This window comes from Amblyomma mixtum, chromosome 1 (genome assembly GCF_055824585.1).
Source record: "Amblyomma mixtum isolate Tamu chromosome 1, ASM5582458v1, whole genome shotgun sequence".
NCBI classification, from domain to species: domain Eukaryota; kingdom Metazoa; phylum Arthropoda; class Arachnida; order Ixodida; family Ixodidae; genus Amblyomma; species Amblyomma mixtum.
The window spans coordinates 311,519,569-311,545,739 of NC_143012.1; the positions used below are offsets into that span (position 1 = coordinate 311,519,569).

Sequence of the window (26,171 nt, forward strand, 5' to 3'; positions counted from 1 at the left end):
GCAGTACGTAAGCTTGATGATGATAAACTTGATGCAGTACGTAAGAAAATGTTTTTGTATTATTACAATTCAAATAAGTTATTTTCCTTTATTTTATGATTTATTTTATGAGTTATTTTATGATGCCCTGCGCCGCTAACAATGCTGTATCTAAAAAAAGCTGTCTTCTAATTCGAAAAGCCTGTTTTTCAAAACTGCAGAACTTATTAGGCGAATCACCCGATATGCGCGGCATTGAGTAACGCAGATGTTTTTTTTTTTGCATGAGGTACAAAGACTTCGAGTTTTTTGCGCTTGATTGTGTGTTGTTTTTATTCCTACCGCTCTATTATTCTTTTTTGTCGCTTGCGTCATGATTTATGGTCCATGTACGGCCGCGTAGGACACCGACCTAACTGTAATGTATTCAGCGGACGCGGCGTGTGGCTTTCCAGAGGAAGCGTGCATGCGATTTGTCTGATACGTTATCAACACGATGGCTTGTGCGCCGAGCTCTTAAAACGGCTCATTCCGCTGCGTCTGTCCAGGAAAAGCAGAACCTTTCTACAGGCATAACTCCATGTCGGGCTGAAGCGAAGCACATGTAGCGCATAACATGCTGCTCGATTTTCTTCAAAGATTCCTTTGCAATGTGAGTACGGTTTCATCCTGCACACTGCTTCTTACGTCCAGCTTATGAAACGCTTCTTTAGCTTTACAGGAGATACGTATCTTGCAGAGTGCTATATACGTTGGATGCGACGAAGTCTGCTTTTAATCGCCTGGTGTTTCCTCTACGATCTCATTGCGTGGTTACTCGCGTTTGTATACGTCTTATAGTTGAGCATCTTGTAAATCAAGTTACCTCGCGTACCTTGTAAATCAACGTGAGCACAGGCTGCCATGTAGGCCCTATATTGAACGGTACTCGGGTGAAACTGATCAAATGAGTTTTATGTCGTTTAGGCGTAAGCTGCGTGCAGCGCTTAGTCACCTCGTCAGTGTGACGCGCAGTCATCGCCACACTTGTCTCGAAGGTGTTTTAAATGCCTTTTGATTGACACCCCTCACGACGGTTACGCTTGCTTTGTTCGCACGGGTATTCGGGGCCTGTGTTTCCGCTATTCTGTATTCGGGGCCTGTGTTTGCCTATTTTGTACAGTAACGTTTTAATATACTTACATAACGTAAGGAGCGGACAGATTACGCATTACTCAACTGAACAGAATTGCGAACCGTTTCGTAAGTTGTTCCATTAAACCACACGCTTAATGACAGAATTTGTGTGGGCATGTGTCGCCTCGTTATTGCCGTGGTGCATAGCAGAATACGATAGGAAAATGCTCTTACTTTGGCTTATGACAGCAACATAACGCATTGTTACTGAAATGAGTTAGCCGCGTGTTTGAATCATCTGTGCTGTGTTTAAGCTTCTCTCGCTTGACCCTTAAGCGTCTTGTCGCATCCATCTCTCTCGATGCATATGTAAAATAAATGTTTCATGCTATATTGTAGCCATTGTGATGAGTAGAGGCCGGATTTTTAGGCACTAAAAAACACGTTTTAGGCGCCATAAATAGGCGGCTAAAATTGCATTTTAGGCACCTAACGGAGAAAAATAGGCACTATAAACTTTATCAAAAGTGCACACAGTTCCGAACTTCAGCGCGCAATATCTGCCGTAAAATAAAACAAAAGCACAGCAGGAATGATTTGGTACCTTAAGCAAGGCGCCATCATTAGAAGCCGTTTTTTTTTAAGGCTGTCGCGCAACTTTTCGTACAATACACATGCTTCAGCAGAGCAAAAGGGACGGTTACCAACCGTTTTAAAACATTTTTGTATACCTCGAAACAAACAATTCGCTTGTCGTGTACAAAAGTAGAAACAATGAACACCTTAACAGGAGGCCATGTATTTAGAAAGGCTGAGATCTGGGCGAGTTGGTATGCATTCATACTGGTGAACAGCGCAAAAAAGGCGGGACAACAACAAGACAAGCGCTGTTAAAATTTCTACACATATTAGAGCCCAGTGTACTAGAAATCACATTTAGTAAGGCTGAGATCTGGGCGAGTTGGTATGCATTCATACTGGTGAACAGCGCAAAAAAGGCGGGACAACAACAAGACAAGCGCTTGTCTTGTTGTTGTCCCGCCTTTTTTGCGCTGTTCACCAGTATGCATGTATTTAGAAATTGATAGAAACATCGTCAATTCAAAGCATCTGACAAATGAGTTCAGTCTTCGCTCACACAGGAATTGAACAGTGTTTTATAGTTTGTGGTTTCACGTGTCTGGAGCCACGCGACTATCAAATGGTGCTTGCCATTAGAAGGGCCTGGACACCGTAAATACGAGATGCTAGAAAATATTACACACAGTGCTGCTTGATGCGGAATATGCCGAAAAGAATCATAGTTCTGCACGGGCCCATTCACGAGGATCCATGCTAAAATAAACATCATCCATCTAGAAATCACTGTTAAAGCTATGGAAGCAGTAGCAGACAAGCACCCGCTCCATGTTGATGGACTCAAATTTACGCCTCTTATCAGTAAGAACAAGCTTGTATGCTGAAAAGGAACGCTTAGCATCAACGGATGTTACAGGAGCGTGCTTGTACTTATGAACATTTGATGGCTTTACACTGTTCAGTATCATAGAATGTTCACCGGTAAGTACTCCTCAAATTTGCTTGAAGACAGAGAACCCCTCGTTTTTGTCCAAGACGGACTGCAACTTTGCGCGGATTTTCTTGACAACTTCTCCGAGAGGAAGAGCAGCGATTCGTTGCTGCACATTCTCAGTTAGTCCAATGTTGGTAGTGAGCATTACACCCCCACATTCTATTTTTTTTTATAGTGCTCGCAAGGAAAGTGAAGTTAGCGCACAAGTACGCGAGGTCTCCTTGGAGGTTGTCTTGAGAGAGGGCAGCTTGAGCCCTCCTGACTAGAGCACTCTCATCACCTGAGAAGCTGTTTATGACGGTTTTCAGGTCAGAAAAGTGGTAGTTGTAGTATTCAACGGCTTCCAGCCACGTTCCCCAACGTGTTGTGATAGGCTCCGGCGGGAGAGGCACTTCCGGCAACTGCTCTTTAAACGCGCACACACGAGAAGGCGCTTTCAAAAACGCACCCTTGACTGAAGCAATAAGTTCATTAACGTCCTTGAAGTGCTTTCCGAGTTCTTCAGAAAGAAAAAATCTTCTTCAGAAAAAAAATCAGTTAAACTGTTTCCAGCAGGTTTATGGAACATTTTACAGTTGGTTTCAATTCGAACCAACTGGAAATTATTTCGACGAACCTATAACTTACTCCGTATACTTTCCGAAATGTGGTGCCATCTGGTCAACTACCACTTTAACAGCCAAAGTCATCAACAAGCTGCCACGATAAAATGGCAGGAAATAGGAAAAAGGTTGCTTCGATATTTTCGGCTGACGTGGTTGGTATTGTGTACACAGCCGGCGTAGGTGCCGTGTTCACCACAGCCAACTGATGAGGTCATCTAATGTTGCCGCGTGTGTGTTCTAGTCAAAACCAAAATGGATTCGAAAGCAAACAGAATCTGAAAGCAAAACCACCGCGTATTTCAGGCCCCTTTTCTCTAAAATAGGGCATTTTAGGCACCGACGTCGGAAATAGGCATTTATAGGCACGACACCCAAAATAGGAATTTATAGGCACTATAAAAACAGTATTAAACATATTGCCAACACCTAATTCGTGCTCATATGTAAAAATGGTGCGCCTACGACGCGCTGAAAAAAATAGGCATTTGCCTAAAATCCGGTCTCTAGTGATGAGTAACCTGCGCGTGGCAGGTGCCTCGGATCTTCGTCTTCCCCGACGCTATAGCAGCGCGCTTGGCAGTCGCGTCCGCTGCTGCTCGGCCGCTCCTCCTCCTGGCCAGTTGGGGCATGTGATGTGTCACGTGATTCGCTCTTGCGCTTGGCAGTCATGTTCGCCGCTCCGTCGACCGCCGCTCTGGACGCTCGCTCATGCACTTGGGGCGCGTGATGCATCACGTGATCTGCTCTGGCTGAAACAATTTGCTCTCGTTGAAGTCTTGAAAAAATAAAGATGAACCGAAGCTAAGCCGTGTCTTAACACGCTTGACAGAGCTTTCCCTCTGTATGTCCTGGGCCAGGTGAGTTGAGCCAAAGCCACTTGTTAATGGAGAGTGTTCAAACACATCACCTGCACTTGCAGGTTCCTGCGTGGGAGCTCAGCTGGTCGGCTGTGGCGGTGTGGTTGTCACTCGTAGCAAGTGGACTGCTGGCACTTCGTTTCGCAGTGAGCAACCCACGAGCAAAGAAGGAGCGGTCGCCACCAGGCCCATGGGGCATCCCAATACTCGGTTATTTTCCTTTCATATGGGAGCCGTACCAACATGCTTTCAAAGAACTGGCCGAAAAGTACGGACCGATCGTCAGGTGCGTTCTCCTGAGAGGCAAGAACCGAAGATTCGCTTAATAATGTGACGCTTACATTATGGTGACGAAACATCATCACAGTGGCTCTTAATATAAGTGACCGCGTATCACTGTGGTGTCGCGCCTTAAATTACCATCTGCATTATCACGGCAATCGTGTGCCTTTGACTGCTGCTTCATCGACTCGGCTGGCCGAGCAAGAAATTAAGAAATCCCAAAAAGGACCCACGTTCGGCTCTTATTATGCGACACAATTATGGTGCGCATGGAAAACACGTTAGGAGTGTACGAGGGACTATTAGAGAGATCTTGCAAAGTTATCAAAGGGTTATAGTTTGAAGATATGAAGGCAGAGCTACGTCGCTTGAAGCCAACGGAATGGATCTAGCTGGTACTCTACGCACTAGGTGGTCGACTGGGATGTGAGTCAGGCTACAGTGCGACAGGGCAGACTGCTGTAGCACAGGCTAACAAGGCTAGACCAGAAAAACTGCGTGCAATTAATACCTGCGTTCGAAGAAAAAATGCGTGGAATAAGTAGCGCACGTGGCCAATGTGTAATGGAATGAAGTTACTATGAGGTCCGTTGATTGCGCTTTGTTTAGTCAAAATAACTTTGTCGCAATCGCAGGCTGCGGATGGGCTGCAAGGATGTGGTCGTTCTTAACGACCTCCCTTCCATTCGGGAGGGGCTATGCGATCCAAACATCATGTATCGGCCGGACGATTTCCTGTTTCGTTACCTCGACATGAAAGGTCTGCCACTTCTTATATTTCATTTTCATTCTATAATTGTCGCTGAGAAAACACGACGCATTTCACGCTAGGGCTTTGTTTCTACTTATCAGGTATTGGCGGTTTGAATGGCGAAGAGTGGCAAGCTAATAGAAGGTACTGCTTCCAGGTGATGAGGAACTTGGGGTTCGCTAAAAAGCCGATGGAGCAGCACATGCAAGTAAGTACGGTAATTTCTAGATTACAGTCCGCACCTAGTGAGTCGTCCGCAAGGCTACACTGTGCGTAAGAAAAAAAAATGTATATTAGATTCTGTACTGCTGGTTTATTAGCTGGTAAGACAAGTTGTTTCGTGGTTTCAAGGCGGGATACTTTTCAGCGCAGCATCAGGGCCAACCAGCTGAATCATGTTCAGTGCTTTAGTCCCTGGAAGGGCACAGCGCGGTGAACTCTCATCTTTTAGGTGGCATCAAAACTGTTTTGTTAAGGCGTATGCTTCACTATCTTCACTCTTATAAGGCAGAACACCCAGCAGTAGATGAAATGTTGAAGTCAGGTATCTGTGATGTGCAACTTACACTATTTTTATTTTAAAGACAGGCCTCGCGTCTTCAAAATAAAGACGCTAATAAACGTCAGCAAGCCGGCGTAAAAATAGTTGGCTGCGCTATTGCGCCAGAAGCGCTGTGAAAGATTGCCCATACTCGGTATTGGGTGAGGTAAAAAGGGCAATGATAGACGAGAATGTCGACAGAAGGGAGGCATGAATATATAAAAAAACGCCCCTTCAGAATGGGCATTGGGGGATTCCCCTAAACATTCGACCAATGGGCATGACCAGTGTGATTTTTTGCAGGCGGGAGTCGAGGTTCGCACAGCCCAGAAAACGAAGTAATACCTCAACTGACTTCGAAACCTGAAGCAAAGGGCTCAGTGTGAAGCCCTCAAACAAATTCCAGCTGTTGGAAACGGTTGTTTAATAAAAAAGCAGTGTACGAAGCAACAACTTAGCTAAAAGAAAAAAGAGGGTCTTTCTTTAAGAAGGCGGGAGATTAAGGAAAACAAAAGACGTGGCACAGAGCAGGAGAGTCCGAGCGTGCTTTTATTTCTGCCCATCCAGGAAGAAGTGCAATGCTTCAACGAATTTTTGGAGCGCAGCAAGGGTCAGCCCATTACTGTTTGCCAGCAGCTAGGTGCCAGCGTCGTCAACAGCATCTCGGCGCTGGTGTTTGGCCAGCGCTACGACCTCGGAGACACCACTGGCCGCTTTGTAGAAGCACTGCTGAGCAAGTTTATGCTGAACGCAAGCTTCCTTTCGGTGTTCGACTTCCTACCCATAGTCCGATTTCTTGCTTACTACATTCCACATACTCGGATTTACTCTGTCAAAAGTGTCTTCAAGGACTTCAAGCAGCTTGTAAGGTGAGTGCGTTGACCATAAAAATGTGCTACTTAACAGCGTGACGCAGTGAGCAAACCGGAGACGGAACCGCACCAAAATGGGCCTTCCATATGCCGTCATTTCACGTGCATTTTGTAGGCATTCTTACGGAATTATAGGTTATTGTTTTTCAGCAAAAGTGGTTGTAGCTTTGGTTTAGAGATCTAGTCCTGCATTTAGTGTAAAAGTTACACCGTCGGCAGTAAGTTAATTAGTATGTTAGTGCTTAGTGAAATAACTGAACTTCATAATGAATTAATTTTAACTTAATCCAAATTCAATTACCACCTTCTACGGTTGGACGAAGGAAGAGTGCAGAGGGGAAAATCCTCCTCTTCATCTTTAGGGGAAAGGATAGAGAGGAAAAGTGCCAAGGGAAGAGAGAGAGAGAATGGGAGACGACGGGTGGCCTAGTGGCTTGAGAGGCTATGACGAGGGCGCAGCTATGCTGAGGCTGAGTGGCTATGGCAAAGCTATAACAGCTTTCGCTGATTCATGCACTAAGTCAGAAAACCTATCTCTGAACTTTTTTCCTAACTGTCAACGAGACTTAGCTGGTTTTTCTTGCTTTTTCAAATAAGGACAGTTTGAAGTAACACTCATGTCTTGAAACAGCAGTTGAGGAAACGAGGGGTTCTTTACGATATACGTACGAAGGAAGCTAACAGTAAATGAGACCAAGGAAAACATGGAGGATGTTTGATTTATTTTTACTCTTGGTGTTGTTGAATGGCAAATATAAATTGCAATAGTTTTTTACGTGAAAAATAATTGATTAGAAAATAGAAGAAAAGAAAAGTCGTATCCCATTGGCGGACACTCTTAGTTCTTCTCACTTAAGGCAGACACGAAGAAAAGCACGTTGCCCCACCGCTGAATCGCGCACTTTTAGACCTCTTCATAAAAACCAAAGTTGTCCCCGTCGCCCAGCTGAGCGGCGAATCATGCTTCCAGACTGGCGGTGTTCGTTCTCGGCAGCATTTCAGCAAGTTGTCAAAAGCGCGGAGTATCAAAAAATTGAGCTCTAGCAAGCTGGGTTCGATGTCACCGAGAAGTGCGGTAGATATTGTGGAAAGAAGCGTGAGCACTTGTAATCCAAGCTTACAGTGCAGTGGTGGAGGAGAACTACCATTAATGTATGGCAATGGTGAGGTTGCAGACGTTTATCGTGTCTCATAAAGCGATACGAAGACGTCTAGGTCTCGCGTCTTTGCCTGCACTTTCCGCAGAACGGCGCCTCTTCGTGCTCGGCGTCGTTCCAAAGTTATGCCCGAATTTAGGGGGTCGGACTGCGACGCTTATGTTGACTATAAGAATGAAGGTTCTGCAAGAATAAGGGTTCAACTTTACTCTTCCTTAGGGTGTGCTAAGCCTGTTCGGGCTCTTCATGACAGGAGAATGGAACTACCCACTGTTCAAGATATGCACATCAAAATCATTGTTTATTTTTTAGCTATATATATCCCACCTGAACAGACATACTTTCAGCAGCTGGTCAGCTGTACCCCTCCTTGATTTCGTTTGCGTCCACCCTGTACTATTCCCACCCGCGAATCGTGCACAATATGTCTCACCGGCATAACCAAACAACAGAATATCACTGCCACAATTTTTCTGTGGCTCCAAGAATGGCAGAAATGAATAACTGCTGTCATTGGATGAATAATCAATGCCAAGTTGAATGTGCCTCCCCCTGCTTATACCGCTGCGTTTATTTCTCCTTCTACCCGCAAAGTCCACCGACTGAAATAGTCTTTACCCAAATATCAGCAGTAACCCCGGCTTGTCCTGCCTGGATGCGCGCATTTCGCACAAGGGCTCAACCCTTCCTATTTGGTGCGCACACTTAAGCAACAGCTCTCCCGAGCAACATCTGAGCTAGTTTCTTGTTTGTTCCGGCCACCGATTACAGCGTAACTAGCAGCAACATTCAGGATAGGTGACAATCAATCAATCAATCAATCAATCAATCAATCAATCAATCAATCAATCAATCAATCAATCAATCAATCAATCAATCAATCAATCAATCAATCAATCAATCAATCAATCAATCAATCAATCAATCGACCGATAAATCAAAATTGATCCATCAATCAATCAATCGACCAATCGATCAATTGACAAATCGACCGATCAATCAAAATTGATCCATCAATCAATCAATTGACAAATCAATAAATCGACCAATCGACCGATCAAAATTGATTGATCAATTGATCAATCACAGAGGTGAACGATAAAAAGAGCACGGTGTCTCTACAGATGACAGCTGTGGTCTTTCCTATGCTCTATTTGACGCAGGAAGGAATTGAAGAGGCGCGAGGGAAACCAAAGCCAGTGCGAAAACACAGACTTCATAGATGGGTACTCACAGAAGATTAAAGAAAAAGGTGCCGGTTCCTATTACACTCGTAAGTACCACGAAGCCCGGTGGGTGCAACACTGGCTTCAATAGGGTCCGTGCACATCTTGGCGCACGACACTGTCCACAACAGTGCTAAAAATCATATCCGTGCAAGAGGGATTTCGCTTGCCCTTAAGGAACGAAATTACCGTTCATGGACGTCATTAATTTCCTTTTCTTGGGGAAGAGTGTTTGCTTTAAGGGAGTATGGACATCAAATCATTGCTCGCGCGTTTTTTTCGCTCAAATGATGAGTTAGACATTAATATACATGGAGCACCACTTCGTATTCTCTTGCGATAACTAAGTAATTCATAATTGAATTTCTTCTTAATGCTGTTCCGATTTCAGCAACCGAACGACGGCTGTGATGTGTAAGAATTGTTTTTGTTAAGCGATGCATAAAAAATTATGTATAATGGCTGATACTTAGGTTTAATTTACTACAACGCTAAAAACAGCCTGCTTCAAGAGCTGGAAGGACAAGAACGCGTCAGCGGTTAAACTTCAGTTTTTTTCATGCCACACGTCACCTAAACAGTTCTTACACGTCATATTCATCTTTCGGTAAATGAAACCGAAACTGGAACATCATGAGGAAATACATTCAGTCATAAATTATTTAACGGTCGTAGGCGAATACCATGTGGCGACGCATGTATTCTAGCGTCTTATGCATCATCACACTGAAGAAAAATGAAACTAAAAGGAGGTGTCTATAGTCCTTTAACGTATTCTGACAAACTTTCCATCTAGAACTTTTATTCACTGAGCTAAAGCTCGTTGACACATTTTGAACGCGTTTTACAAGCTGTAACGTGACGGAGACTTTTGTAATTTTGGCAGTGATTTTTCGGCAAAACAAATAATATTTTTGGTCCGTCTGTCAGATAAGGTGAGGATTGAACATGTGTTTTCACTTTCGTTCATCGTTCAACGGCCATAAAAGATTTTGGACGCATGCCAACAACTTCGAATGATGCTCATATTCAACGAACGATGCGCATACATTAGAAATTGGCAGTTTTCGGAAGACACTGCGCATGCTTTCACCGCTTAACGTAAAAGCCAGAGCAGACCTTGCATCTATAGAGTGACATGATGGGCGGAAGAATTCAAGTTTGGAATGTCTGGGGCATCATTCAAATGGCCAAATTAAAAGGGGCTTCGTTCTTTGTATTACTACGATTGAAACCATGTTCAGTTTTTGCTTCTTCATATCTGCAATGCCAGGTAGTGCGCCTCACAGTCAGTGCAGGCGGCCTGAGTAGGGGAGTAAAGGTAATGAATTTACTTGCCAGGAAAAATTTACAGCCGATTTCGGAGCTGCTGCAGTGCCTTGAATATACCAGTTGTTTCAGGGAAGATTGTAAGTAATTATCAAAAACAGGTTTTCTGAGGTAAAAACATGCCCTTTTCAGCACAGTATTAGCAGTATTGGGGGCACCAGAAAACCGGCGAATCGTTTTAACTAGTATGCTGTTGAACTAATTTTTAATTATTACCTTTTAACTATTAGAGTTGGGTGCCCAGTTACAGTTACTGATTTCCAGCCGGTCGTTACTAATAGCCATATCATTTTTAGAATTTAGAAAACGCGATTACCCTTGGCGCTGTGGCTCAACAAAATTTGGCTTTTTTGACTAGTTATGTACGTGCATCGGAAAGGTTGCTTTGCTAGCATGCTTTTCGAAAGCGCGCCTGTTTTCGCACGGTGTAGCCAGAATTTGTTGGTCCACAGCCCCGAGGATAATTGCGTTTTCGAAGTTTCAAAAACTGATATGGCTATTACGAACGACCGGCTAGAAGTCTCTAATTACAACCAGTTGCCTAGCTGTGGTAGCTAAAAAGTTAATAATCAGAAATTATTTAACCAACTTGCTACATAAGAGACTTCCAAAAGCTGCAGAGCACAATTAATCGCAGGAAAAAGTTTGTGAAATGTACTGAAGGCATTGTTTAGGCAAGCGGTATGTTGGTCAATCTGGTCGTTGCTTGAATGATAGACGCGTGGACACAAAAACAACTTGAAAACTTTTACTGGCAGCAATCTGGCTTTGCACTGTAAGCAGTGTGGTACCGGCTTTCTGGTGTCCGCCAGCACTGCTAGTGCTATGCCGCAAAAGCCACATTTTTTATCCCCAAAAGCCTATTTTTGAAAATTACTTAGTCTTCCCTGAAACACTTGGAATGTGCCAGATCCGAGACACAGAACCTGTCCCTTATCAAATGGTCTATGGACCACCTGTAGACTTCTTATAGACCGTACTGACTTCCTATACATATTTCCTTTTGCCTATTCATAGTCTATAGATTGTAGACAAAATTCTATTAAAAGTGTATGGTCATAAATCTATAGATTGTCTATAGACTGCCTATAGGATTTGTATTGTCTATCGACTAGTCTATAGGATCTGTCTATAGAAAGTCTATAGACTTTATAGACAAAAGTTTATAGACTGTCTAAAGAAATTCTTTTGAGGTGTGCACTCTCCATCGCATGGATAACACCCTAATCTCCATTGCAGTGCCATGTCTGGAGGGCAACGCAATCAACTTTTACAGCGCCTCCACAAACACCGTGAGAAGCTCGATCCTGTGGAACTTGTACATTGCCGCCAGTGACCCTGATCACCAGACACGCGTGCAGCAGGAAATCGACGTTGTGATAGGCCGTCACAGGGCGCCCGGGTGGGAAGACCGAGCGCGCCTGCCGTTCACCATGGCCACCATAATGGAGACACTACGCTGGAGGACCATATCACCTATCGGCATACACAGGGCGTGAGTGGAACAGCTTTCCGAGAAATACTCCCGTTCACGAGATGAACTAGACAAAATATGCAGTTACTTGAATGCTTGTTACTCTTTGCTTTGGAGCATATACAGCATATTTACGAGTATAAGGACATTCCGACATTTCACTTCTGCACCTTCTGTTGCGAAAGCTACAGCTATAGCTGGGACGCATGTCACCGTGAGCTTCCAAATGACCTTGAAACGACCTTTAGATAAGTCACGGCTAGTGTGCTATGCGCGTATACCTAACCATGTGGTCCACATTTGACCTTCAGTTTTGATCTTCAACTTTTACCCTGACCATAGGCCCAGAACTTTGACCTTCACTTTTGACTGTTGACCTAAGCATTTGACCTTGGACTTTAATCTTGAACCTTGACATCGAATTTTCACCTTGCAAGTTCTCGGCAGAGGCAGTAAGAATGCCACGCTGCAATCACGTTGTGTCACCTGATTCAATTTACACTTGTGACGTCAAATAGGGGGTATATATAACTAGAGCTGTGCGCTACTGACCATCGATCAGTCTTTGTCTCCATCAAGCCAATCAATGAGCACGAATAAGCGGCTGTGAAGTGGTGGAGGTAATTAAGAAACAGTAAAAATGCACCAAAGTTAAACCATGTTTAATCATGCTTATGTAGCTTTCGCTACGTGAAACTCAGTTCAGCAGAGTTGAAACGCTGCCTCACTTTTTTTCCAAAATCACTCTGCGTTGAAAGACAGATAACTGTAGTTTTATTCTTTCAGAGCACAAACCAAGTGCTCAAAATCTGCTTCGGCTGACACACCAGGCCGAGCTGACAGGCTCATTCCATAATTTGAGAACATTAAAAATCTAGTTCGAACGTTCGTGCATAAGTACAGCTTATAGTGAACGGAAACTTTTACCATAACTGGATTGAATGTGCTTTCGTTGAAACAGGATAACGTCTCTTGCTGGTCTCTTACGTCGTACTGTGCTTTAAATTGTTTTTACTCACAAAGAGACCAGATGACCGTTTCCATTTTCAGGCGTCAGGGCAGGAGAAACTGAATGGATATATCAGAAATATTCCTGCATGTCGGGATAACGAACTGCATATACATAGCAGTCCTGCTACTGCGGCTGCTGCTGCCGTTAAAACACCAGTGGCGTCACTATCAGAGGATGAATAAAAGCTGAGATCCGCTGCACTTACCACTGCTATAGGCTTTTCGCCAACGACTTCTGCAGGCAGATAAATATCTGCCCTAAGCTTTATTTGCGACGCCCACAACCAGCTCTCTCAGCGGTATGGCTCGACAGCGAATGAACTCGCCTATAGCTCAGCAAATCCGCCTATAGAAGCAGACTCACAGCTAATGCTGATAATCGTTGGAAGATAAGCTGGACGCTGCTTCAGCTTTATCTAGACGCAAATGCCTTCTTGGTAGCACTAGCGGTAATGCCCGACCCTTACTGGATTTTTTTTAATGCCCTTATAGTGCAAGATTTTGAAGATGAAACGATGCCTCCTTTGCAGGCATCATATCCGATATACGTGCCTTGATTCGTGCGGAAAATTCTCGCAGGGTGCACTGGCGTATGATCATTCTTTGCTGAGCAGATGTTTATGGTATTATGACCTATGTCATACTTACGTCTCGTTTAACTTTGTACTTTAGTAATATATTTATCCCACTCGACGTGAGCTCATTCCTAAACAACACCCGGAATATTAGCAATGTGCTTACGGTTGCTAATGGAACTCAACATGCAGAATACAGATGACGCAAATATAGTGCCTCTATGCTGCGGTCCGTAGAAGTCCACATAATTCGGCCACTGAGCGAAGGAATGCGGCCGTACTTAAAAAGAATATAGGATTTTAAATGAGCGCAGTCTGATATCACATGCCGGCACGCAATGTGCAATTATTGATAGCCACTGAACTTTTCCTACCGTTCAAGTAAAATTTCCTTCACATGTGTGTCTTAATGTCTCCGTTGTATCATAACTCTCGCTCGTGAGATCTGTAAGTACGAAATTCAGGTCACACTTCGTACTTTGCCAGCACACGCAATCCACCTGCTGTATTTGGCGTGTTCTTAGGCAATACCGCACGATGCGCGTGCAGATAATACTTTTTCATCCAGTTTTCTTTCGTTGCGCATTACAGGGCTAAGTACGACACGACAATTGGAGGATATCACATTCCAGCGGGTACTCTAGTAGTTCCCAATTTTTGGAAGCTTCACAACGATCCTACCCACTGGCCCGATCCGTCCAAGTACGACCCCTCAAGATTCCTGAATGCTGATGGCACAGAACTGAAGGAGAAACCACTGGCATTTCTTCCTTTTAGTCTGGGTAAGGCCGTAGTGCTTCATGCTTTGGAGTGTTGCAAGTGCACCAGCCTCTTAAGATCTTTTTCGAGGCAGAACAAATTATTGTAAAGGAAAGAGCTTAACTCTCCCTAGCATCCCGTCTTCTGTGTGTCGCTCAAGCTTGGCGGACATTATAGACGAAAGTGGAGTTACAGTGAGGTGGTGAAATAATTAAGATTGGTTACTCAGCTATTGAACTACTTGGCTTAGGGCCAATGCTTTAATCAGAGCTTTGAATGGTATTAACATCAGTGTAATGCTACGTACAAAATTTTAATGCAGCGCCCTGTTCCTGAGATGTCTGGCTGTTTTTATTTTCGTCACTTTCTACTCTGATTCCGAAAATGAGCACTGAAATAAAGACTGGATGCTGTGCCCACGTGATCCTTATCAAGCTGATGCTTTCGTGATGTAGAAATCTCCCAACCACGCCTCAGTGACTTGCTGCGCTGGACGGCATAACGGGTCGTTTTTCTTAGACCTAGACAAAATTAGGACTGTTGCTGAAGAAAGTCGGACGGCACATTAAGAAGCGTATGTCGTATCGACGGACAGCCTTTTAACTCTCCGTCTGAGTGGCGTCGGACTCTACTGTAGATACTGCCTAAAAGTTACCTTTAGTCACTGAACGAACAGACTCTTGATAAATGTCTCCCCCCCCCCCCCACCCTGTACGAGGGGTGACCAAAAAGCAATGCCCCTCACTTTTTGCCTCCCTTTGAGAAAATTTAACATTCACAGGGTAGCAAAACTATGTATTTCGCATATGCGTGCTCACTTTCATATCCGTTACACAGATGGCGCCGCTATACCAGTACAGGAAAATGGCGTCGATGTTTGACGGCAGTTTTTTTTTAAAACAAAAGAAATGATTACGGATTTGACTGAACTGTACACGGCCATCCTCCTCACGGATCTGATTTGGCACCGTCTTATTTTGATATTTTTGCGCCGCTAAACGATGCGCTTCGCGAATCAAGATTTCAGAACCAGGTGAAAAAAAAAAGCTCGTACAAAGAAGGCACGCATTTCCTTGCAAATTTTTAAAACTTTGAGTAAACAGCTTTCGAGAAACAAATTGAGGGACTTTATTTTTTGGACTTCTCGTTCATGGGGTGTATAGCTGAAAAATCTCGAAGATGGGGTGCTTGTAGCAGCTCAGCAATTAAAAACAAAGCCTACGTCGTCTAAAAAATATTGCCGTAACTTCTGTTATCCCCCGCATTTCTCTTAATTAAATTTTTTTTCTCTGATGGGCCAGAGAATTGCGCAGAAATGAAGAGAACAGCGCGTGGGGAAAAACGTGGTTCGTATATTAATACAACACAATAAATTGGCTTGTGGAAAAGCACAATAGCTATTTCAAAGCGCGCTGTTTTCACAATATTGTTCCTTTTGTATACTATTCTCAGTTGTGGCTACTACCTGAACGACTACTGCGACACATTACGTCATCTACGACTGCAGTGCATAGTGCACACGAAAAGAATTGTACGTGCTAGTTTTGTTCTACAGTCTTCCCTTCTTGCAGTACTTTGTGCACATTTTGTAGCCACTCCATTCTTAATCAAGGGTTAAGTTCTTTCGCAAGTTTTCACACGGCGCCATAAAAACTTTACCGCAGCCTGTGTTTCACCATCGACTGGTTCAGTGCATGCCGCAGTGTTTGTAGCTTTTTCGCTGTATTGAGGAATGCTGCTTAGAAGAAACTATCAATCTACTCGAAAATACGCACTCCCATGTAACTCGCCATCATGAAGTTTGGTATGTTCCAAGTCCTCGCACTAATTACGGATTTCAGACACTAAATTACGCCTTACCTACTTTGCTTAATCAGTTTCGCCTACCCAGCTCTTCCGTTCGTTTACCTTCGAACCAACATATGAAAACTTTATTTTTGTAATATTTGCTAGCCTTGCCTTTGCGATGCCTTGATTTCTCTTTGTGTTGGAATGTGTTTGCTTTGATATGCCTTTTCTTTTTGTATGTGATGTAAGGTATATTATGTTGATTGCTTTTCCGGTTGCGGATAAACCGTACATTCTTATTTTTTTCGATTTCTTTTTTGTTATGTTCAAATTGTGAACTAAGTGCTTTGTATGTTTGTATGTATGCTTTACACGCTTTCATTATCCCTGCCGCCGATGTAATGTGGGGGAAGGGAACGTTGTCAAGCCACAATATTGCGGTTTTTTTTCCCTCCTCCCCAGCCATGTGATTTTCTTTACATGTCTGAAATAAAGTTGACTTGACTTGCATATGCAGCTATTTAAAGCCTACGTGTCGGAGCCAGTGGGAAGGTATCTGAAAGCTATGTTTTCGGAAAATCGGTCCTCAGTTATCGCGATGACTTTTCGCCAGCATCACTGCTTCGTGTGTTGTTTTTATGAACCTTCTGTTCCTGCTCCAGCCTGTCCCATTAGCATTTTTATTGTTTCAGAAAGCTGTATCTTTTTAAATTCTATCGAATCACGATGCAATTAACGAGAACAACACAATCAGGGAATGCTGACGGAGGGAAACTTGTGGACTACATGCGTTTGGTAGGGCTACTAGTTACCCCTTGAGATAGAAATGACTAGAACCAGATCAAAAAGAAAGCATGAGGCACAGACTTAATAAAAAATCAGACCGAAAGGAAAATAATTTAACAAGAGCGAAGCAGTTCACAAAAGTACTTCCTTACTGCTACTTATAGCGTAGTGCTTAGTGACTAAAAATAAGCGTTGTGCACAAAAGGAAAATTGGAGAATAAAGACACAGCGATTCCGGTACATCATACAGTTCAAAGCTACATAAATTAGCGATGTAAAAACGTAGCCAAGTTACAAAGCTGTTTGAAACGCTTACATCAAGTGGCAAGGATAACTGTGTCGAACCCACACCTGCGCCATGGCAGCAGAAGCTGGCGAATTACATCGTGAGCAGGTCGCTATGGCTGACAGCTTGCGAAAGAGGGTCCTTGTCAGAAATTCCCAGCAAGGTGCCGAACTGACAGCGTTAAGGCATGCTTTGCCAAAGCTATCAACAGATTTTCATTGATTGCGATGCGAGAAGTGCACAAACTGGATGTAAAAGAAGGCGACGGTAACCGGCAGGGTTTGTAGAAGCCATGAAGTGCGGAGAAAGGTGAATTATAATTAGCACCTTTGCGCACTCGTCCCACATACCAAGAGCACCATTCTGTGCCTTCCATTGCTCGCAGAATTCCGTATACCACAAACTGCGAGTTGATTAATAACTCCTGCTCCTATTCCCTTGCCTGCCGTGGTGGTCCAGGGCCTATGGCGTTCGGCTACTGAGCACAAGGCCGCAGGATCGAATTCATGCTACCGAGGGCGCTTTAGATGGAGGCGAAATGTGGAAGCGCCCCCTCTTCTGCGCTATCTCAGTGCACATAAATGAATAAATTAATCGGGAGGTCTCCACAATGGTGTCGCTCATAGCTCAAATGCAGTTTCGGTATTTTCGACTCGCCATACCATACCATACCATACCATACCATACCATACCATACCATACCATACCATACCATACCATACCATACCATACCATACCATACCATACCATACCATACCTGCTATATATTAGGCTCTGGTATATATTTTTTTGCTCGTTCTCGCAGGAAAGCGAAGCTGCCCAGGCGAGACACTGGCCGTTATGGAAATCTTCATCTACGTGACCACTGTGCTTCAGAAGTTTAGGGTACGTCCGGAAGAAGGCAAAATCATATCCCTCAAGCCTTACGACGCCCTCATGACCGTGATCGACGACACACAAAGACTGTGCTTCACACCACGATGACTGCAAATCATGATTTCAGGCCCAATGACGTGTGCGCACAGCTGCTCTTCTTTCTCGGACAACTCTAAAGGCCGTGTCTGGTTGAATTAAACCGCGCTGTGCCAATGGGTTTCCGTAAATAAAGCGCGTACTTCGAAACTTGCGACTATATGACGGTGTTTGCTGAACGAGCGGCAAGAAAAATTCTTGTATCGTCGGCCGCACATGCAAGCATACACTCATGGGCACGCGACCGCCCCAGTTGTCGCATTACTTCTGTAGCACTAGAAGTTTCCACGTTTCCGTGCTGAGTGGCGACGGCAGCGACGAATCTAGACTGTTCGCGATCAGATGACCACCCCATGAACGTAGCTTGTGCCTCGTTTTCACTACTTCGTCACCAGGGGCCGCTGTTGGGAGGCAAAAAAGCCTCTTTCGCCTCCATCCAAATGCGGTGGCCACGTTTCGATGGAGCCGGAATGCAAAATGCGCCCGTGTGCTGCGCGATATCAGTGACGCTAAGATCCCCAGGAGGTCGAAATTGTTCCAGAGCCCTGCACTACGACACCTCTCTTTTTTCACTCCTCCTTCTTCCCTTCCCTCAAGGCGCGGTTGAGGTGTCCACAGATACATGATAAATTTACTCCGCTATTTCCTATAAAAAAAATAACAAAAACACCGCAAAACGTTTCCAAAGGCTTCTCGTGAAAGCATCCTGCAATAGCTGGATGGCGCGGCATCACGCGCCTACGCAGAAACAGCCGCCGCGGATAGGATAAAGACGCCACCGGCGACGTGAAACATCAGCAGCATTTCTTTTTTTTTTTGGGGGGGGGGGAAGGGTGGAAAAAAATGGCACAGTAATTGTGTCACATATCGGTTGGACACCCCAACCGCGCCCTAAGAGAAGGGAGGAAGGTGGGAGTGAAAGAAGAAAGAAAGAGGTGCCGTAGTCAGCAGCGTTGCGGGAGGGCAATGGAAGCAACCAGAGGCGAAGCAGCGTGCTCTGAACGCAGCTCCTATGCGGGAGACCGGAGCCACAAGCGTACACCCGGGTCGATCACAGGACGAACACTATCGCGACGCTGCCCGCAAACGCTCTGTACCACAAGATGTTCAAGTCCATGTTAACACAGTTGCCTCAGCATCACACACATGTTACACTCTCAAATTATAAACACAATCATCACGCGTACACGCGTGCATCATTCAAAACTGATGGAACATTTGCAGAAGCGCGATGTGGACCAACCAGCTCTGGTCTTTCTCTTTAGCACAAGTGTAATCGCCAATGAATGTTTTATTGCGCCTATTGTGTGAAAGATTTTTTGTGTAAATGGCTTCTGTGCCGTAATGTGGCGCAACTGTGAGGAACGATTATTTACTGCTAACCAATGAGAATATTGCCAGCAGGACAGACAAGGAGACATCTTCGAGAATGGGTCCCATGTCACCCCCGGTGTGACCCCGAGTGGCCTGGTCTTAACAACTTAGTGCACTGAATAACACTTTTCGTTTTTCTGCAAAAAAAAAAAGGGAGAAAAATACGACGCAATGTAGTTTGCACAACAACGTAATCAGGCAGCCATATACCCATTTCAATCGTTCAGTCGACCAATGGAGACTGGCAGAGCATTATGACAGGCCTTAAAGTGCAATGTTGTAAGCGAATTAAGCATCCTGTGACATGTACCACTCGGTTTTGATACAGAAAAAAGTTTTTACTTTGTTGGTTGGCCTTAAATTCCGCAGTAATTTTGCTTCGGCCAACTGCTGCTGCATGGAAGCATTATGCTCCAATGAAATTCTTTATAGTAGCTGTTTTGGCAAACCCGTCACACACATCGGGAGTAAATGTTTACAAGAGCAAGGACACGAAGAGCGCTAGTCCTGAAAAATTTGAGCGAGTGGACTGAAAAAAGAATACAAATAAGAACAAAACCGCCAGAGTCGATATGCGAAATAATTTTCGGGCATCCTAAAAATTGATTGATTTATTGGGGTTTAACATCCCAAAGCGACTCAGGCTATCAATCAATCAATCAATCAATCAATCAATCAATCAATCAATCAATCAATCAATCAATCAATCAATCAATCAATCAATCAATCAATCAATCAATCAATCAATCAATCAATCAATAAATCAATCAATCAATCAATCAATCAATCAATCAATCAATTTTTTATTCAAGACAATAATACAAAACTATTGTCTTGGGGGACGAGACAAAAGGCGGAAAAGTGCCTGACGAGGTCACGCCACCCAATGAGGGACGCCGTAGTGAAGGGCTCCGGAGATTTCGAACACCTGGGGTCCTTTAACGTGCACTGACATCATACAGTACACGGATCTCTAGAATTTCGCCTCTATCGAAATTCAGCAGCCGCGGCCGGGATCGAACCCGCGTCTTTCGGGCCAGCAGCCGAGCGCAGTTAGCACTGAGCCAGCGCGAAAAAATTGTAGCAGTACAGTAAATAAGCTCGATTGCTTTTTAATGTATTGCAGTTCAGTATCACCTTAGGGTGGTGGCATCGCCTTTCTATTTTATTGAATTCTACGTATACGCTGGTACCCTAATTGTGTCGAACTGCGGGTGCGGTCGCAAAGACCCTTCCTAGCGATGCAACCCATCGCAGAATACGATCAACCGCAATTTCCCATCGCCGATGTCTCAGAGATCGAACAGAGGCTACATGCGTTTGTGGCCTAGGCTAAGTGCGGTAGGCTGACTCTTCGCGGCGCCCTCGTGATAAGCGATATGAGACTTGCGGTACAGCAACCTTAATGTTCATTCAGTGTTACTATTTAAAACACAAGAAAACGTCCCAAGGAAAACTAGGCAGTGTAAATAAGACTAACATCGAAATTTTGGTGCTAAACTGCAAGGTATGAGGCCGATCGCTAGGGGCTCTTTATGTTGACGTGGTTTTTGAGCAGACAGAAAGTCAAACCCCCACTTTTTACATGCTTATTTCCGTTAATAGATGCCCCGGGCAGGCCTCGGTGCCATGAGAGTTGTATGACTCATTTTTTCTCAAGAATATTCTTCTCCTCCGCCCACTCACTCAAACTCACACTTTACATCCTGTCACGCTCACATCTATCCACGCTGACACCTGCTCACAGTCACATTCGTTCACACACACTTCCATTCATGTCCACAGCACACCGTCATGCCCACTGACAGTCAAGTTTACCCCGCATGTTTTTGTGCGGATGGCGTCATTTGGTTTTGTAGTTATTTTCTTCTATTTCGCTGGCAACAAAGGTGATGTGGGAAACTGTAGGGGCCCACGATGCTCCTGTGCAAGGCGGGCTCTGCTCCGGCTCCTCTCCCCTAGCCAACCGTGGCATGGGTGCAGACCCCGTTCGGATGTTGTAATGAGCCGCCCGGGGCTGTGTCGTTGTTGTTGTGACTGAGAGAAGGATGAAAAGGAAATTGCACGGGCCTGCCTACTGGCTCGGGCACTTTGGCTAATTTTTATAGTGCAGCTGCTCAAATTAGAGGGTCGTTGTAGCGTGGCTCGAACCAATTTCACGCTCGTGTGCTGCTGAGATGAGTCGCTGTTTATTGGTAGTATTTAGCGTGAGCTAAGGTGATTAGTCTTGCTGCTGGCATGTTTCTTGTGTGGGGTTCTATGCAGATTGAAAAGTACCGCAAAATGGTTACTGTACCAGCCGGTCTTGCAATAGGGGGTGATGGCTTATTAAGTAGCTATAATGAGTTTGCCTCGATGATGGCGTGTCTGCGAGTCTGCATGAGCACAATAGATGCAGGTGGCGACTGTAAATATTTTGGATGCGAGGAGAAACAAGAGTGTTTTTTCGGAGCACGAGGGCGTGGCTTCACAGGAAGAGAACGGTCTCGAATTCCAGCAGCGAAGAACAGAAATTGTAGTACTATACCCCTTAGTATGAAGCGTTTTGCACAGTTATTAATTGATTTACTTCTTTATTGGACAAGAACGAAGTGAGTTAATTTCCGCGTTCTACCGAGAGTGCAAACATATAAAGGTTAAACAAAGCATTTTAGCACGATCTGGTTCTTCCTGAGGCCTATCTGTGAGCAGCAAATTGTGAAAGGTCCCAAAATGACTCAGGCTATGAGGGACGCCGTAGTCGAGGGCTCCGGAAAATTTCGACCACCTGTGGTTCTTTAACGTGCACTGACATCGCACAGTACACGGACCTCTAGCATTCTGCCCCCATCGAAATGCGACCGCCGCGGCTAGGATCGAACCCACGTCTTGAGGATCAGCAGCCGAGCACAGTAACCACCTAACCTACGCGGCAGCTTCCTTTTTCTTTGCTTGTTGTAAATAAACTGCTAACCTTTCACGAAAAGCTGCGTTTCATGAAAAGCAGCTTTTAAATAAGAGGATCTAGCACCAATGAGCCTTCGAGACATGTCATCCAGCCATCAATATGTTTTCTCTCAACCCCATCCAAAACGAAAACTAACTCACGCTCACACCCACGTCTGCACAAACTCGCACCCACAACATCTAACACTCACATTTAGTGACACCCATATCTGCTCACATACATCACATCTACTCGCATTCATATCCACCCATATTCATGCCTACTATACTCACGTCCACTCACACTCATCCATTCATGAAATTTAAAAATGTTAATGTGAGACGGCGAAATGAGTGCTCATTAGAGGATGCGCCGACCTCAGTCCTCCGCATTGTCCAACAGAGGACGTATGTACACCGGATTGGCCCAACATTTTAGGTTCACATTGTTCGCTTGTCATCACAGGTGCCCTAATGGAATCCCTAAATACCGACTGCTCTGAATAGATCAAAACGAGGGTTGTCTACTGCTTAAAGCGATTAAAGCTTCGGGGGTGCCTTAAGTTCCCCATTGTATACTGCTGAAAGCAACCTTTTGGCCTAACACTTTTGGCCGAAGAATGTAAAAGGAGGCAATGCCTCCAATTTATTTTTTATGATGTTGACAGCTACCTCCGGGACAAGGTTACTTATGCAAACTGAACTAGTTTGTTTAATTCTTGATTGTAAACCAAGGACATGTTGACAGTGCAAGAACGGGAGGCCATTCGATACCTCTGTCATTGCTTCGCTGGTCATGTTTTGTTCATGCTGCGCAGCATGTAATTTGTGGGCGTTGGCTTACTGTTTCGAGTTCTCAGCGCAGACAAACGGAGGGAGACCTCCCAACGAACTGTGTTAAATAATACAGGAGAGAAACTCAGAAGCGCAAGGAAAGGTAAATGACCACAGCAGCAGAATTAGCAAAACTGTACTTTCGCCCCGCTGATACAGAAGCAGCCGCTGTATAGTAGACTGTCACTGCGGCTTCGTCGCGTTTGATGTAGGTTAGATCCGCCTTTAATATTGTTACTTCACAGCAAGCAGATGAAAACAGGACGACATGACGGACGGTGATGGCATGATTTTACGGCTGCGGGCCTAACGCGAGCGCTTCTGCTCGCGCCACTGCCCGCTTCGTCTTCTTCTAGTCCGTGACATTATTATAAGTATTCATAGTGTCCAATGTGATAATAATTGCATCACAATCAATCTTAATACACCGTACTGCAACTTGATTCAATGCAATCTACTGCAATCCATCCTAATGCAGCCTAGTTCAATGTAACCCACTCTAAATCCACCTCACCGCCAAAAGACGCCGCAATCCCACTTAATCCTACGCAACTAACTCTTAATACCTCACAATCCTCAGGATCCATCCGTAATCCACCGCAATGAAGCTTAATCCTCCTGCGTAATCCTCTCGGACCATCCGGCTTTGACAACCTTGTTTTTGTGCCATCTGCATACATTAAAACAAGCCACCAGCTTTTCTCGTAATGGAGCTAGTAATGCTTTGGCCTTAATAGCAGTATTAAACGTTCACCCAGTCTGTCGTTATTGAAATTGGTGTTTATTTCTCTCAAAAAGAAAGGGGAAGCTAAGACCAAAGATCGAATTACTTGAAAGCATCGTAATTGACATTGCTTAACGCTTTTCCGCCTCACTTGTCACCTTTCCCATCCCACTTCACCCTTTTTCACACGCTGGCTTAGCAGTCGTTTACACCGAATGTAAGCACACCCCCCAATTTTTATATGGGATCCATTTTCTTCTCTTCATCGACTGTACATATGTGAAAAAATTGTGACTACACAATTATGTTAAATGTGCACTGGACCTTGTTTCGCACCCTATGTTTTCTTCCTAGGATTAGATAGTCAGTTTTGTTGCTCGTTCCCTTCATTTTTTCTGTTTATTTTCTTTTCGTCCCGCATTCCTTAAATTATGCTTTAAAAAAATCAAATCATAATATTTCATCAAATGCTTGGTCCTCTCTCGTTAGTCGAGGTTTTGAATTTTCATTAAGTTTGGTTTTTCTCATTTTTCGCAGCCAGCTCTTCCTGTTCACCGCTAAGTGTCTCGTCGCCCCATTCTTGTTTACTTTGACTACGCTTATCAGTTATTCAGGATATTGCATATTAAGAAAGGTTTACATGAAGATTTCACAAGTGGGTAATACCTCTTCTTTGTTTGCAGAAAAGCGAACATGCTTAAACTTTCGCTCTAATGGTAATAATCCTGTATGGGGCAACAGTACTGTAAAAGTTCAGAGTGCTTCCTGATGAAGACAGGAATATTGCGCTCGAGATTAGACACCTTTAGCATACCGTGTTACCCCTAGCGTTACCGGAGTACCGGAAAACCGCCCACCGCCAATGCGCATGCGCAATTTGCCTTTACGGCGCCAGGTGGCGCCAGGTACTCGGCAGCTGCGCGCGCGCTTGCAGCATCGGGACCAATCAGCGCGTTAGCACTGGCAGTGGGCGGGATCCCGGTACTCCGGTGACGATAACGGTAACACGGTACACGGTATGCTAAAGGTGTCTCTTGAGAGTGGCCACATGATAAGCAAAGATTGCGCTTCCTCCGCGGTGAAGAACTAAGGCTGCTCACGATACACCCTATACAACCACCCAGGTGCTCCTGCTACTCGTAATATTAGAAATTGACGGATTAATTCTGAAAATAAGAGTAATTAGGCCCCTTGAAAAGCCACCAGTTTTCGTGCTGAGAGAGAGTTTTAGTCGAATGAAATATTTCACTATACTGGCATCGTGTTTCAGTGGTCCCAATAAGAAATCACTGAATTACGTCTTTGCAGATGTTTAAACTGTTTATTGTCGCAATCTAGAGTTTGAATAGATGAATATAGAACTTCTGTGACCCAACAAAATTTTTTATGGGTCCCTGAAGAATTTAAGTTGCACAGTATATGCAATGGACACAGTGGAGAGCATTTGGCACGCTTGTTCAAGAAGGAATTGGTTCAGTAGACAAAGCAATATTATGCAAAACGAAACTTATACATGTATGGAGTGAAAAAAATTCAATACGTGCGGACATCAAAATACTTGAGGTTTATGCTATACATGACACGTTTTGTTCTAAATCAACTGTTTTATGCTTCCCTCGTAGGAATGAAGTCAACGCATAGCTTTCAAAAAGTTGAAGTGAGACTATTGTAATATGTAATGCCTGCAAACTTCCAAAGTGCGACGACCGGAACCTGTATTTATACTTGGTAGCAGAAAGCGGTGGTGTGAGGATAACTCCTCATATTGAACGCATTGACGAAGAGAGACAGGCAACACATTAAGCCTGTTGTGAAGCAGTTGATCAAATAAACAATATTGTACGTAATCAAACCATAGATCTTAAGTACTGATGTGTGGGTTATATTAAAGCGTGTACTAGCGTTATGGGTCTGCCATCAGTTGTACCGGGCAGAAATCCCAACTTGTGACTGACTCATCTCATTGAGCTCATTCTTTGTGTATTTAATGCTTTCATTATAATTATCATTACTAATGTTACTTGTCGACTTGTGAAAAGAAATGAAGGGTCTTGCGGTACCCCTTTTTCTCGAATGAAAATTGTGGGAGTTTTCGTCGTAATCGCCGACCGACGATTTAAGAAACGCCATTCAGAGAAAGCCATGGCCTATTTTCGTTTGCAGTGATGACGAATAAGCCAGTGGATGCAATTTTATTGTGTGCCAGGCTTAGAGTTTGAGAAAGCCCATTTTTAGAAAAGCTAGGCTATGGATACATTTGATTTTATTAACAATAACGAAATCACGATGTTGAGCAGCAAGTTTTCTACAAAACCTAAAAAAGAAAGCGAAACTTGCTTCTGTGCAACAAGCAACAAAACTAACATTTTTGTAGC

The 26,171-nt window shown here is 44.2% G+C and overlaps 2 protein-coding genes across 6 annotated transcripts in view; one reads left to right on the forward strand and one right to left on the reverse strand.

Annotated features, from left to right (window-relative positions):
• Positions 1 to 26,171, reverse strand: part of LOC149372437 (uncharacterized) — a 77,945-nt gene that overhangs the window by 37,434 nt on the left and 14,340 nt on the right. The window lies entirely within an intron of this gene.
• LOC149372438 (cytochrome P450 2J2-like) lies at positions 522 to 18,089 on the forward strand. 4 transcript variants are annotated; one of them, XM_089566910.1, is made up of 9 exons: positions 522 to 631; positions 4,193 to 4,416; positions 5,048 to 5,172; positions 5,244 to 5,371; positions 6,272 to 6,573; positions 8,897 to 9,006; positions 11,528 to 11,783; positions 13,940 to 14,130; positions 17,773 to 18,089. In XM_089566910.1, the coding sequence occupies exons 1-9, from the start codon at positions 596 to 598 to the stop codon at positions 17,949 to 17,951; spliced, it is 1,551 nt and encodes a 516-aa protein (XP_089423036.1). In that variant the 5' UTR covers positions 522 to 595; the 3' UTR covers positions 17,952 to 18,089. The 4 variants fall into 4 exon arrangements, with proteins under 4 accessions (XP_089423036.1, XP_089423037.1, XP_089423038.1 ...); XM_089566911.1 differs by having other exon boundaries at positions 5,265 to 5,371; XM_089566913.1 differs by lacking the exon at positions 522 to 631 and adding an exon at positions 2,196 to 4,130.

Coding starts and splice junctions, on each gene's coding strand:
- LOC149372438 (XM_089566910.1), top strand. CDS start 596: ATGCTGCTCGATTTTCTTCAAAGATTCCTTTGCAAT. Junction 5,173..5,243: donor TCGTTACCTCGACATGAAAG/GTCTGCCACTTC, acceptor ATTTCACGCTAG/GGCTTTGTTTCTACTTATCA. Junction 9,007..11,527: donor TGCCGGTTCCTATTACACTC/GTAAGTACCACG, acceptor TCTCCATTGCAG/TGCCATGTCTGGAGGGCAAC.